This window comes from Dufourea novaeangliae, unplaced genomic scaffold (assembly GCF_001272555.1).
Source record: "Dufourea novaeangliae isolate 0120121106 unplaced genomic scaffold, ASM127255v1 scaffold266, whole genome shotgun sequence".
NCBI lineage: Eukaryota > Metazoa > Arthropoda > Insecta > Hymenoptera > Halictidae > Dufourea > Dufourea novaeangliae.
The window spans coordinates 295943-311131 of NW_015374141.1; the positions used below are offsets into that span (position 1 = coordinate 295943).

Genomic DNA, 15189 nt, shown 5'->3' on the forward strand with positions numbered 1-15189 from the left:
AAAGGCCATTGAAATTTGGAAAACAAGTGATGATCCGTTTCTCGACGCCATGCAGTGAAGATTCATAACAACGAACAGAATCGATGCCACGTGCAGAACTTATTCGCGGAGAAGGAGTTCCAGTAACTTTCGCGTTTTCGTCAATGATAATTTGATAGTCAGCAGCGAGTTACTGGTTGTCGAGTTAGTGGTTAAGGTCTAGATCGAAAGAACACCGATGAGAGGCGACGAAAAACGATATCTGCTCCGCATTTCGAGTCGAATGTTTAACAACAAGGATAACAGCCACAAATAAAGTACACGATGGGTAAGAGAACAATAATTTTTGTCTTCCAGTATTAGTATGCAGAACTATTGAATATTCAAACGATAACGTCTTTAGTTTCAAATTGAGTATAGGTTACCTTTCCTACAGAAACTTTGAAGTATTCCTCGTTTCTGCTGTTTCGTCTATTCTGTGAAAATAAAACGTGATTTGTGTGGTGAAAATTCTGACACTTAGATGACAGATTTTATTTGAATCGTTTAATATATTAACTACAGCATCAAATTAGCGATTCCTTCTATCAACATCGTGACAAACTATGTATACAATATATATATAACTGTAAATTTCTATGATTAAAAATAAAAATATTTACGCGTTAACAAGTACACTTATTATTTTGATTATTACCGTAGCGCAAAGTATAATTACAAAATTATAAATGATATTGTTTATAAATCCAAAAATTTTTTTATTGATTTCGATAATGTTTAACGTTTAATCTTGTTAATATTTCATTAAAAATTTCCTGTTGTGACTAATTCCATACTGTATAATATATTGGTGTAATTGTTTCTAATCTTATTGTCATTAATTGTTATATATGTATACTGGGTTAATACCCGTTAAATTACTAAATAAATAAATAAATAAATAAATAAATAAATAGATAGCACCGATGGCTCCTGCCGCATTACACAAATTGAAATGAGGGACGCTAGTAACTTTCACAACAATTAATTCATTTGATTAACTATACTTCAAACTACAATTAAGATTACCGAGTATGGTAGCTCGTCCGATTTTGCTCTTCAATATAACATATAGGGTGAGTCCAGTTACATGACGCTTTCATACAATTCGTAAAATATATGCTGTACAATAAAATGTTTCAAACGAAAGTTGTATTGGTTCCAGGGGAACGTGCAGTAATGCAGTCGATGTGTTGTTACTTTGTTTTTTTATGGAGATATGAAAGTCATATTTTAATATATAAGGCCACCGTAAATTTAGTTTTAAACAGAATTGGATACTTCATCCGAATTCAAGAAAAAATATTAAGCATTCGATTTAAAAAACTGAATGTAACCTTCATATCTCGATAAAAAAGCAAAGTGACAATAAATCGATTACAGCATTGGATGTCCCCTGGCAACCATGAAATTTTTGTAGGAAACACTTTTTCTTACAGTAAACATTTACTAATTATTTGAAATCATCATGTTACGAAACTTGTCCTGTAAACGTGGCGAGAGTTAATGACTTAATGATTTAATAGCTGTTCCTGTGATAAGATATCGTAAGATTTCAGATTCACCTGCAATAGAAAAAACGCCGAAGTATTAATGTAGTTACGAATTAAGAATTGTTCTTAAGAATTATGAAATTAAACATTTGGTTATTATGGCATTTATGCTACGATAATTATTTACTAGAAAGAAAAAGTTACATTATTCTATTAATACAAAATAGAATTATATTATGGTGGTGATATCAATATTTTTCAATTCTAAATGATATTTCCTGCAATTATTCATCATAAACTTTTCTTATTAGCATTAATTGTAACATTCGTTTCTATTCTGTCGACAGAACTACAAATTGTGAGATTTCTCTTTGCCATAATGCTCTGCATCGCGAATATGATCATCTACGGCCTCAAGGTCAACATATCCACAGCTATTGTTGGCATGGTCAAAGCTAACAAAAATGGGTCAGGAGGAGATTCGGTTAACGAGTGTGGCTTTGACGTTGCTGAAGGCTCAAGCGTGGATATAGATGGTCCGTTCGACTGGTCCACGACGGAGCAGGGCTTGATAGTTAGCCTATACTTCGCTGGTTATCTCGTAGGAATGTTTCCATCCGGATATTTCTCAGATCGGTGAGTAATATCTAGGCTGTGTACTTCGTTCAGCGAGTCGAGATACCAAATGTAAACAAATGCATGTAATGCAATAAGCAGAATTGGGGCATATTCACAGTTAACGGATAATGTAATTAATAATATATTATTAATAATATAAATACAATAGAATAGAATAGATCCTTTATTGTTTCCCTTACGGGGTACATCTGCGGACTCCCGCTCCGCTTAGATATAATATAAATACAAAACAGTGAAACAAACAACATAAATACCACACAACAAATATAAATATATTACAACAGATATGAATACAAAAAAAAACAAGGAGCGAACAAAGACGAAAACTACAAATGCCTTGACGCGTTCGACAAAACGATATAGCCGTCCCTGACATCAACAGTTGACAATTTGCCTCAAACAATAGCTGTAGTCGCTGCCTCTCTCACGTGCTTTAGCACTCAAATGTTTTGTTTACGTCTGGTGCCCGAACTCGTTCAACAAAATATAGATGAATTTTATGCATTGGTGGCATGTACATGTATTCGAATCACAATATGTATAACAGAATTCTTAACGATATTCACTAAAGCTTTTTATTTTATTTTCAATTTAATAAAACGTTTAACCTTCTACTCCCGAGGGACCATATTTGAAACGTAAAATCAGTGGCGAAGTCTACAAGACTCCTGGAATTTCACATTCTTTATACGTAAATATACGAAATTCTAGACAATTGTTTTTACTATTTTACTTTAGGTATACAGTTTCTTGCGAAATCTTACAGAGAAGGGAAGTACAGTGTATTAATCCTTAAGCAAAAAATTGCCCGAACAAAATTTTGCAAACCACATCTGGTACACGCATATATTGACAGTATTCTATCCTTACGCCTTGCTTAACTTTTTACAGGATTATGCCGTGCTTTTTCCTTTTTCGAAATAAAGCAGCAATATGTGCCGAATATGCTCGTTTTGGATGGTCATCTTTAAGATTATGTCAAAATTGTAAACCTAACCGAATCTTCAAACAATTTGGTTAAAGGATACAGGTTAGCTATCAAGCAACCATGTACTTTCAAGATTTTAACTAAAGTTATTGTATAAATAAGTTCTCGCGATTTTATTCGAGAATATATTCATTAATATGTTAATGTTTCCTTTTGGAATGGTCCGATAATTTGAATCTAAAGGGCTGACACATTTAACCAGAATAAGTATTCGTATCTATGAAATAATCAAAAGTCAAATAATCTATAACAATACGAACTTGCATATACATACATATGTATAATTTAAATACGTACAGTCAGTATTTAATAGGTATAATACTTCGATGAGACGCTGCTAAAATATATTCTGAATCCCTTAGTGAATCTCCAAGAAATGACATGAGAAACACAAGAACATTTTGTTTCAATGGTACGACGTTCATAATTTTTTGTAAATTCAAATTCTTTTCGATGAAACTGAAAAAATTATTGAAATACGAAAGAATACGAAAAATTCTATTGCTATAAATTCCTTATTGTTAAAGATATTATAGTAATATCAGCTTTATTGTTTAAAATGGAATCATATATTTCTACTTTGTCTAGTTTATTACGTTATAAATTCGTAGACCAACACAGAAATGTAAGAATTTATTGGAAATGTGTCTTCTGTATTAAGAATTTTGTAAGGTTGGGAATAGAATAAGAATATTGTCTTTCAAAATTTGATGATCTTAAAGTCAGCTTTAAAGTTTCTTACTTTTGTGTAAGGTTACATTTTATTACGGTTTCGATTCTATTGAAGTTTACATTCATGTGCCACGTAAGTGCAAAAAGTTCACATGGTGTTGATACAATCTTAACACTTCGACAATAGCATACATTCGTCAATCAATTGCTCACTTTTCTACGTACCTCACTTCGTGTTTTTAGTTAAACGTTCTTAACCCTCCAGCCGCGGTCGACAACGAAATCGCGGTCTACTTCTTTGGTTAATTTCTGCAGACCTCTCTGTTATTCAATTCTAAGTTAATGAATAAAAATACTTCCTTTTCCTTCACTCATTTTGATTATTTTTTTGTATTGCATTAAAAGTCTCCTTACGATAACCTATATAAAATATAAAATTCGCCCGCGGTTGGGAGAGAGAAAATAATGAAATACATTAGATGGTGTTCCATTTCTAAACATTGACATGTAAAATTTATTAAATATCATTATTAATATTAGAACTACGAGCGTTGAATGTACACTAAATTAAATTGTATAATATAATAATACATATGACATACAGTATAATTTACAATTAGTATAATATAGTAAAACATAAAATGTAAAGCAGTATTATAATTTCAATAATCGTAAAATATGAAATCTGCAATCCGTCATTTTGACGGGTCTTCTAGTTCTAGTGTTAATAATTTAATGATCTAAGTTGCCATTTCATTCCACTTTGGCAGTCGTTTTCTGAACATACTAAAACATCGAATTCATTGGAAACATTGAAAAATTATACCCATCTATAATCGTCTGTCATCAGAAACAAAGAAAATATTCAAGTAGGCGTTCTAATTCCTATGGGACAACCTGAATAATTTGATCCAGCTACTAACATATTATTAATCTAATAAAGTCTCCTGTGAATAATTGCGAAAATACGAATAACTTCAGCAAGGCCAATCGTACATATTAATATGTTACAGCTTCAATACCAAAAACGTCTTACTGATCTGCGTACTGGCGAATGCCATTTTGACCATATTGGTTCCTGTAGCTGCTCACGTACTGGTTGTACTCTACATTCTGAGATTCCTCGCGGGCCTGTTGAGTGCGGCGAATCTTCCGGTCGTCAACGTACTCGTCGGTAAATGGGTCGTATATGAAGAAAAATCAATGTGGGTCGGAATCATATATGCTGGAACATCATTGGGCACTGTAATATCCATTTTCACTTCCGGATTAATACTGGATTCATTAGGATGGGAGGCTGTTTTTTATATTCAAGGAACATTGCCATTAATTTGGTGCCTTGTTTTTTACTTCTTTTTTGCCGACAGCCCGGAATTACAGAAATACATCACCGAAAAAGAGAGAGAACTGATTGTTAAGTCCTACGGTCACAGAGGTCTCGAATCGGCGTCGATGAGAGTACCGTGGAAACAAATATTCACATCAGTGCCATTCCTGGTGTTAATCGCCACCAACACTTTAGGCAACTTCTGTTGGTATTTTTTATTGACGCAATTGCCTCTATACATGAACAAGATACTCAGATTCGATATTAAATCGGTGAGTCTTTTGTTGAACACTTTATTGAACGTCGATTACGGTGTAGGTACATGGTGTAACCTACTGAGATGGAAACCATAAGGCACATGTGCAGTAGGTTACGTGATCGATGATGGAGATTCGTTGTCGCTCTTCTTGCTGCGTTATCATATCTGCCCATAATTACGAAAGTGGTCTAAGTCATATATTTCTCGTTTCGAGATATTTAATGAATTGCATTTGAATAAATTAAAAAATATTTTTACATTATGCAACATTTTAATTTTGAATTTTATTACTCTTGATTAATGGAAACTTATTATGAATATGAAATTTTGTGTGAATTTCATACGAAAATGTTGTTTTTAAAGTTTGAATTGACTTAGACCATTTTCAAAATTAACTGAATGTCCTATAAATGACTTAAAGCAATAAAAAACTACGAGTTTTATTAGAAACAATAATTTTAATGAAATAATTCATGAACATTTATTAATTATTTTTAAAAAGTAATCCATTTTTATCATTTTAGGCTTTTATCATTATGAGTTTTTAAGATTCTTAAGATGTTCCTGACAAACCGGAGGGATGTATGGTAGTAAACACATAATATCTTTATGTTTTTCTTCCGTTACTGGTCTAGCGGTGGTGTATAATGGAAGTAATTTAATATTTCCGTATATTTTTGGTTTTCCTTTTTTAGGTGAAAGATCCAAAACGTGGAATTTAGAACCATCTAAAGAAGTATTATAGAATATCTTATAAGGTTCATTTTTCAAGAATCTCATCCATTGAATTTGTAGCCAAGAGACATTCGCCCGCGGTATTTTTTACTCTTTTAGTGGTTTCGTTGAAATAAAATCCGGCTGCGACATTCGTTTTACCGAAAATGTATTTCTTCTTCTACACTTTTCTATCAATTCATAATAATGCTCAGGGTTGTATAAGTAATTTGCTTTTTTTATTTTCATTTCTATCAACCCAAAATCACGGTCATTCGGTAGAAAGGAATGACCAGATACCAAAAATTTGTGGTTATGTTCATATAATTTCTTTCAATTTTTCACTCAGACCACTTTCATAATTAACACTAAATGAATTCCATATAATGTTGAAATTACAACCACTATCTAATGGTTCATTTTTCGTAAAAATTACATTGATTTAATTTAGTTTAAAATAATGTGGTGTGAAATAACTGATAAACTCATTTTTTTTTAATTTTGACTTCTTTCATAATTATGGGCACATATCGCATCTTTGTTACAAAAGTGACACAATTCAAAAACATTAATTTCTCAAAAAATACAAAGGTCTGTTGTTGCGTCGTACAACTTATTTAAATTCGCGAATCCTCTGCTCGAATATTTTCTTAATTATTTCATACTTTTGCTTCTTTCAAATTGTATAAACTTTATACTTTTTCCCACATCTGCCACGCATTTTCGATAACTTCCAACATCAAGCAATAGACGACGGTTTCCAACGTTTTACCTACAGTCCGTTTCGCGTGTGTTGGTTCATAACCGCTGACTCGAGGAACAATACGGCCATAAAACCGTACTGTTGGAGACACTCGTAGATTCGACATGGTCAAGAACAATTGTGACCACGTGCTTAATTAGTTTCTCGCGGTCGCTTCGCCCTTAAGAAGAGATATCCACCACTATGCCGACTTTGGAAGCCCAAGAATTATACCTCCTCCTTCAGGGATCAACCAATCATAATTTATAATCTATGAAATGCCAACGATGTTGACCGAAAAATAACATAATTACTCTCTGTCAGTCAACCTATAAAGTCAAAGGATTACACTTTTGATGATTGGTCGAATAGTGTGTTTGCAACATCTTCATAGTAATAATTAATAAAAAACATTTTCCAAGTTATCACTTTTGTAGCAAGGGTGAGATGTATTCGGCCTACTATTACCTCCGATTTTCTTCCTTTTCAGACACACTCTCATCGATACCTGCCACATAATTTTTATGAATGTATTAAACTACACCATGGTAGTACAGTAATTACCCGGTTTACGATAACCGCGTTTATGCTACTTGCAGAAGTATTAACACTTTCTTTCTGTATAGAAGGGATATAATAAAAATTGTTAAAATATTTAAGTAAAAATAATTATTTTTTATTATTCATTAAAAATATATGGATGAAGAATTACAGGAAATATAGTAATACATAGACAGGTTAGGATTGGGAAATCGAAAATATGAAATAATGCACGTGAAAATGTTGATGCTCTCTTTAGATAAATAATTGTGTTAAATATACCCAGTTTTGTTGTACCGTTTTACCACTTCGGCTTTTAGAAGTCAATTGTATTCAAATTTTTGCTTATTTTAATGTTCTTATATTGGTTTCTACGGCTCTATTCCGTATACACAGACGCTAACCATTACCTGCAATATTATTTTACTAATTAACCCTATTTAATAAGTAGACTGCGGATTTTATGCATTTATAGCCTATAAGGCATAGGGAAATACAATCAAAGACAAAACTTTCATCAGGTACTACGAGTTTTATATTTTATTCTAAAAATACTTAAATGAAAAAATAATCCTATATTTGCTCTTGTCTTTTCGAATTATTTTATAAAATCTTATATTGCATAAAAATCCGCTGTTTGTTAATAAATTATTTAGCACTATTATTTTATAGCACTGTATCATTTACTCCAAAACAATTTGGAACGTGAGTCCGGGTTGTTACTGTACATTTGTGAATAGCATACACTCAATGACTCTCAATCGATTGTATTTGCTCACACAGAACGCTGCCCTCAGTTGTTCACCATATCTGATAAATGCAATCGTGAATCCACTGTTAGGAAAAATGTTGGATTGGGGCAGACGAAACGAATACTGGTCACAGACTAATGCTCGGAAGCTAGCTGTATTTATAAGTGAGATATGTATTATTATTATGTCCATTTAATGCAAGTAGTTTTCTTTGTAACTCAGTAGAGTGTCGATTGAATTTGTTTAGAAGGATATACATATAATAGTAGAGGCATATAGACTTCAGACACACTCGTGTGAAGGAAGAAGTACAATTATTATATTATTAGATTGGAAGCATTGTTCATATATTCATATAAAATTCAAAACATAACGAGGAAAATCTTTTCATAATTTTCATTTTCAATCACTGGGACAGTTCCAATACTTAATATCTCTCCTTTAGCTTGAAACTCTTTCTAAATTAGAAGAATCCTCGCTCAAGTTGTTTTACTGGTGTTAATAAACACTATATAAATTAAGACAAGATTAATGTATTTTACAGGCAGCGTTCCGCCAAGTATCGTGCTTATTGTAATCATGTACATCGGCTGTGATCGTACAGCATCGACAGTACTATTGATACTAAGCATTGTATTGTGTGGTGCGATTTTCGTGGGCCATCTTTGTAATCAGAATGATCTTGCGCCGAACTATGCAGGAATTTTAATGGGTATCACGAACACGCCTGGAACGATCTCAGCGTTTATCATACCAGCCTTAGTAGGCGCCCTCATGGAGAATGGAGTGAGTAAAAAGAATACGAATTTTAATTTATCACAGAATTCAGCTGAGAATCAGCTTTTAAGTATTTAAACTTGGATAAAATTGTTAGAAAACATTCGAAAATAATGAAATACAGTTAGACAAATGTATTATTTCGAGATCGCCAAGCTTCATTGAAATATACAAATATGTATGTCGACAAGATTTTATTTTCAGAATAAGGAAATTCTACCAGTATGCAGCATTCACGCTGTATAATGGCCATTGTTAATCGCTCCGTAATATTCTTGACTTTCAATAACAAGACAGGAGCAATCTGTCAACCTACTAGACGATCATAGAATCGTCTTTATTGTTCTCTATAGTCACGTTGCCAATCCTGAAACAGTATACATGTCTTATTCCTTCTCATTTGAAACATATATTTACATTTACCTTCATATCGTGATAAGAAAAGTTGTTAAAAGGAGATGTAATGTCTAATAACACTAACTTGAAAGGGTTTGCAAGGTTTCATAATTTCTACTGTTTCTTTAATTTTTCCAATGTTTTCTCATAGTTTCATTCACTTAACCATAATACAGAACTAAACGAAATATAAGCGGATACTTTTACATGAATAAATTTATATTTTGCTGGGAAAAAAGACACATTCTAAGAGATTAAAAACTACGTAAGACGTCTAAGGCAGGCTATCGGGAGAACTCCTTTATTAAGCAATATTCTTTTGTTTGATTCTTTTGGTAATTATATAAATATCGACAGGAAAGTCAGTAGCAAAGTACAACTTCGAACACAATAGGTACATGCTATCCACAAAAAGTATATACAAAGCGTACAGCAAAAGTGTTCAGTGACCCGGAATGGCATTACATAAGCAGATTGATAAATTAATAAACCATTTCTGAACCAGGAACTTATTACTTTGGAACATTTTTAATTCTTAATACTAAAGAATTTTGATAATGCGTATACCTTTACTCGAATATTGACTCTCAGAATTAAAAAAAGAATGATATGTTAGATATTAAATAATTTTGGCGTCATATTTTGGAAAATTTTGCAAAATTTTGCAAAATGAATTAAGTCTTGGTTACTATATTAATTCTGAAAATACAGTCTCGTATACAATAATCCCCAGATTGGTGCGTCTTGAATGAAGACCGATTGCATGCATTAATCCACAAAATTCTGTCACGGTCAGATAATCAAAAGTATATTAACAATTGTCATTTGTCTTTTATGGTCTAGCACACGATGGCACGATGGCGATACGTCTTCTGGATTAACATTATCGCCCAACTGTTAGCGTTTATTGTATTCGCTTTCGGCGGTTCTGGAGAAATCCAAGAATGGAATAATCCGCAACCTGATGCGTGGAATTAAACAATTAAAAATAATCTAGGATGCTTACGTAATTATCTAAATGCCTATTTCAACAGATGAATGATTTGATAGACCATTATATGGATCTACTGATTGTAGAACTTAGAGAGAGAGAGACGGGGGGAGGGCGATAGAGGGTGAATCTTTCCAGTTAGTGATTTCTGCATGATATTAGAAATAATATTAGCAGAACGACTTCTTAATTTTGTATGTTTCTGGTTTGTGAAGAATGTTTTAAATATCTATTATTATATGCTGTACAATGTTTTGATAAATTTAAATACAATCAATAATTTTGTAAGAGGTTTTTATGAAGATATAACAGTGTATTAATTATTTAGGAAATATATGCATGTGGTATGCTATGAATTAGTTGTAGATTTAGTTCGATATTGTTGCATTTTCAGAACATTCTGAATAAATAATATGTTGTACTGCACAAGCAAAAGTTATAAGAAGAATCGATTCTATGAAGAAATTATACAATCGATAAGTCTTTGATAAGTCCTCAAAAATATTTGCATCTTTTTATTTATATTTTGTCCGTAGTACATATATGTGAATGTGAGAAGTAAAAAAAAATTAGATTTTAACCTTATAATCACTTAATGAGGATAATACTTTATTTTTATAAGTTAGTGTTTAAAAATGTAAATACTGTAATAATGTTTTCCAATTTCTTAAAAACAATTTAAGTAGTTTGAATAGAAATACTAAATAGTAGTAATTTAGTAATGTAATATAGCGTGTACTATTACTACGCAGCACTATAAACACTGAACAAATAGACAGTAATGAAAAAAGAAGCAGGAAATATAACATATAAGAGAAGATATGCATGCATTAAATCTAATGTAATAACACAAGTACCAATAGAAAAAGAGCATAAATAAAATTACATGTATGACACAGTACAAAATTTATTAACTTAATACATATTAATGACTTAAGATTAATATCCTCTAGAAAGTCTCACTTACACTTCTAATCCCATAAAATATTTCATAGAAGCAGTAAATGTCTGCCAACATTCTAATATAGAATTGTGCATAAATTTTGAGTCCACTTGTAATCTTGTGTTCCTACTGCCGCTCCGTTCATAGTAACGCTTTTAAGAATTTGCTTAAGCTTGCATACATATACGCGTTTTTTAATATCTTTCGAAATAAAATAAAATTTTAATTAAGTACAGATGGATCAATGAATTTAGAATCTTAAAGTATTCGCCAGTATTCATCACCGTTATAAATAATTCTCTGCGGCGGTCTGGTGACCGTGAAAATCTTTTGAGTGTCGTGTGCACGATGTATAAAGGGCTGCCGCTCGACTACAGCAATTAGACCCACAAGACCACCCGTAATGATGGCCGACCAATTAAGGGCCACCTGGTACAAAAATCCGTCTTATCCCAATTAGATCACGGTGTTGGCAACCTAGCAGTCCGCGAAACTCACTGCAGCCAAAGGAAGCAGCAAATCTGTGGGGAATGGGGCGGACCGGAGACGTTAACAGAGAATATTTATGGCGGTTGAAATATTACGTTTGTAATCTATTTTCGGGCTATAACCGTCGGTTTGCAGCGAAGTTTTCGTTGAAAAACAGAGAATAACCAAGTTGTTTCCCTCCCGTTTGAAATATTGTCCTAATCGGTGGCCTTTCACTGGATAAATTAGTAACTGTGAAGTTACAGAAAGACAATTAATTCATTTGTAACAATTAGTAGAACTACGTGTAAAATTGCTTTTGTTTTAAAATATTTCACACAGTAATTGTACATACAATTTTCGTCGCTCAGGGTCATAATATTCATGACCAGTTTATACTCTTCCGTAGCTACGTGACCCTTGGTAACATGTACGTTATACAGGGTGCCTCCGAAGGTTATGTCTGTACAAGCAGGCACGAGGTGATTCCCGATAAAAAGATAAAAAAAGAATATAGAATAAAATTGTTTTATTTGAAGGTTCGATTTCGAGGAAATCGACATTGAAGCTAGATATGCGTGCAATTGAATAGGACTCTGCTAACGCGTCTGTTCATTGCATTCAATTTCTACTGTCTACCATAACGAACACGCGTTTCAGATTAATGTTCAAAGTCGATATTCTCGAAAACGAAGTCTCGAATGAAAAAATGTTATTCTATATTTCCGACCTGTTTCTTTCTATACAATACTTCACTGTGATACATTGACATTGATATATAATATGTTAACATAATTGTTACATGCAGAAATCTTTTTTATCATTGACTTCGAGTTGCTTAGTGGCCCAATTTCTTCGAAAATGAAAGAATCACTGTTTTTGTCTGTTATAAATACTTCACTATCACCGTGGCGATTTCATAAAATAGAAAATACTGATTGATATTTCTAATGGATATTCTCGATCTAGAAGTAGTGAAGAATTGTGCGCTGAAATGTGTAAAATCAGTAAAGTATATCCTTGATGGACCAAGTATCAAGTCATTTATTCGATTGATAAAAAATTCATTATTAACTCTGTTGCAATCTATAATACTACCATTTATACTTTGGTTCGGACTTGGTCATTTTTTCGACATTCTTCATTTTTCAAGTCATAGTTTAAATATAACGGATTTTATGTTAACATCAACTACAGTAGGAATGATAGAATAGCAAAATAATCTTGAAATATTCCATATTCCTTTCTCGAAATTGTTCATACTATACATTACAAATATTTAAGTCTTTTGATTTTCATGGGACACATTGTGTAATACAAGTTTGTTGTTAGTTTCAAAATGAATACTGGGATAACCACAAAAGTAATGTCATAATTTTCAGTAAGAAACAGTAGTTATTTTCTGAAAATACAGGAAATTTTATTAAACAACGCTAGATTTCGATACTTTCAATATATCAGCAATCTCGCTTGATTATTACGTGGATTATTTTCAATTAGAGTGGGTATTTGTTATGAATGTCGGTAAGCATGCCAGGTCACTCATCATCGGCCAGAATAAAATCTCCATCAGGAAACTACTTAAATTATTTTGGAACCTTTAGGTCGATTAAGCACCATCGCCATGCACATAGGAAATATCTGTGGTTGTTTATACCACGTTTTTCCATTTCCGGAAATGGTAAAGCATAATTACTCAGAAGCACACGTTGTCATCATTACACTGGTCAACATGATTTTTGTCCCAAAGAACAATTACACTGATTCTTATTTATTTTTTTGTGCTGAATACGAGTCCGTAAACAGTTTTTTGTCATCACCCTCAGTTTCCGAGAAATTTGATTTAAAAAAAAATGCAAATTTTCAACTTTGAACATTTCCTGTCTTCAAACATTAATAGTTATTCAGTTGCGCCAAATTATTCTGTAAACCCTCCCGAATAAAATGGTATACGTTGTTATCGCATTATCAACATTTAAACATGTTTAAAGAACGATCAAAGGGAAAAGGACACACATAATGCACTCATTTTTATAGATATTTTTCAATTTATTTCAAAAAGTAAGGGTGCAGGTCATAATGTGACTGCGTCAGCTGGCAAAAAAAATCTGCAACGCTGGCAGTGGTACTTAAAGGCGACAGTCGAGTGACAGTCGAACGCCTGCGCTTGCCGCCTTTGAGTACCACTGCCAGCGTCGCAGGTTTTACTACTGTTTCGCTCCTGTATTGAACACAAAACGTGTCTGACCATTTCTGTTAATGCTTCCCGGAAGAAAAATGTTTACTGTATCCGCTGACGTTGTCAGATTATGTCCTGCACCCTTACTTTTTGAAATAAATTCAAAAATATCTGTAAAAATTGGTGCATTTCGAGAGTCCTTTTCCCTTTGATCGTTGTTTAAACACGTTTAAATATTGATAATGCGGTATAACGTATACCATTTTATTCGGCAGAGTTTACAGAATAATTTGACGCAACAATCATCTGAATAACTATTAATGTTTGAACACAGGAAATGTTCAGTTGAAAATTTGCATTTTTTTTAAAAATCAAATTTCTCAGAAACTGAAGGTGATGACAAAAAACTGTTTACGGATTCATATTCAGCACGGAAGAATCTATAAGAATCAGCAAGTTGATTTTCGAAGACAAACAAAAAGTTAAACTTTGTTGACCAGTGTTATCAAAACAAGGTCAATTCAAGGAAATTTATTTCGGAGGTACTGCTTTCAGAATATGTACATATTTTACAGAGTAGATGCAGTGCTTTGCATCGGAAAACAAAAAAGTATCACCGACTAACGAAATCCGTCATTACTTTTTGGTGAATCCCATATAAATATTAAAAGACTATGTTTATAATTTAATAAATAATCTCCACTTCCTTATTTATGGAGTTCTGTTTGATTGCGAAACTGAACGCTTTAAAGACGCTTTCCTAAATAAAATTGAATTCCCTTCGGTTCCCCATTTCCGCGTCCTGCTCAATATTACGATTCTTCTGTCGCCATCGTTGACGGTGGCTGGGCCGCCGGCGTCTCCGGCTTCCGTCTGGAACGTCATGCGTGCTGTTATTAAAGGTGGTGATTTATCGCTAGTAATAACGGTGTGGTCCAGACCACACGGCACTCGACGGTGAATGTCTCCCGATGCTTTTCCTAGGGTAGTGAAATAATGGTGTCGGGAGGGTTCAAGACGTCTGATGTTGGATCTACACTTGTACCCCATTCGTCCAATCTCCGCTATTGTTTTCAACATTTCACATTTAAAGCAGTGCACGTGCACATACACTTGTTGCTTTTTCTGGGTTTTAGTGCATTCAGTGTATGCACGGTGTTTCATAATATATGGGACCGAATTCAGAAATGGGCAAGAGATATATACAGGGTGTAACAAAAATGTTGTCCGACCCGGAAATGGGGCACTCGGAGGGTGAATTGGTACAAGTTTTTCCTTAGCAACAATGTAA

At 33.0% G+C, this 15189-nt stretch overlaps 1 protein-coding gene across 1 annotated transcript; it reads left to right on the plus strand.

The window, feature by feature from the left end:
• The first annotated feature begins 1866 nt into the window (after positions 1–1866).
• LOC107191469 (putative inorganic phosphate cotransporter) lies at positions 1867–10295 on the plus strand. Its single transcript, XM_015580530.1, has 5 exons — positions 1867–2147; positions 4824–5409; positions 8176–8308; positions 8689–8930; positions 10161–10295. Exons 1-5 carry the CDS (start codon positions 1891–1893, stop codon positions 10293–10295), a joined length of 1353 nt encoding a protein of 450 aa, XP_015436016.1. The 5' UTR covers positions 1867–1890.
• The last annotated feature ends 4894 nt before the right edge of the window (positions 10296–15189 follow it).

What these genes read in the sequence shown, in the direction of transcription:
- LOC107191469 (XM_015580530.1), top strand. Translation starts at nt 1,891, where the DNA reads ATGCTCTGCATCGCGAATATGATCATCTACGGCCTCAAGGTCAACATA. An exon ending in TCAGATTCGATATTAAATCG is followed by an intron (nt 5,410 to 8,175) that starts GTGAGTCTTTTG and finishes TTGCTCACACAG; the next exon opens with AACGCTGCCCTCAGTTGTTC. An exon ending in GAAGCTAGCTGTATTTATAA is followed by an intron (nt 8,309 to 8,688) that starts GTGAGATATGTA and finishes TGTATTTTACAG; the next exon opens with GCAGCGTTCCGCCAAGTATC.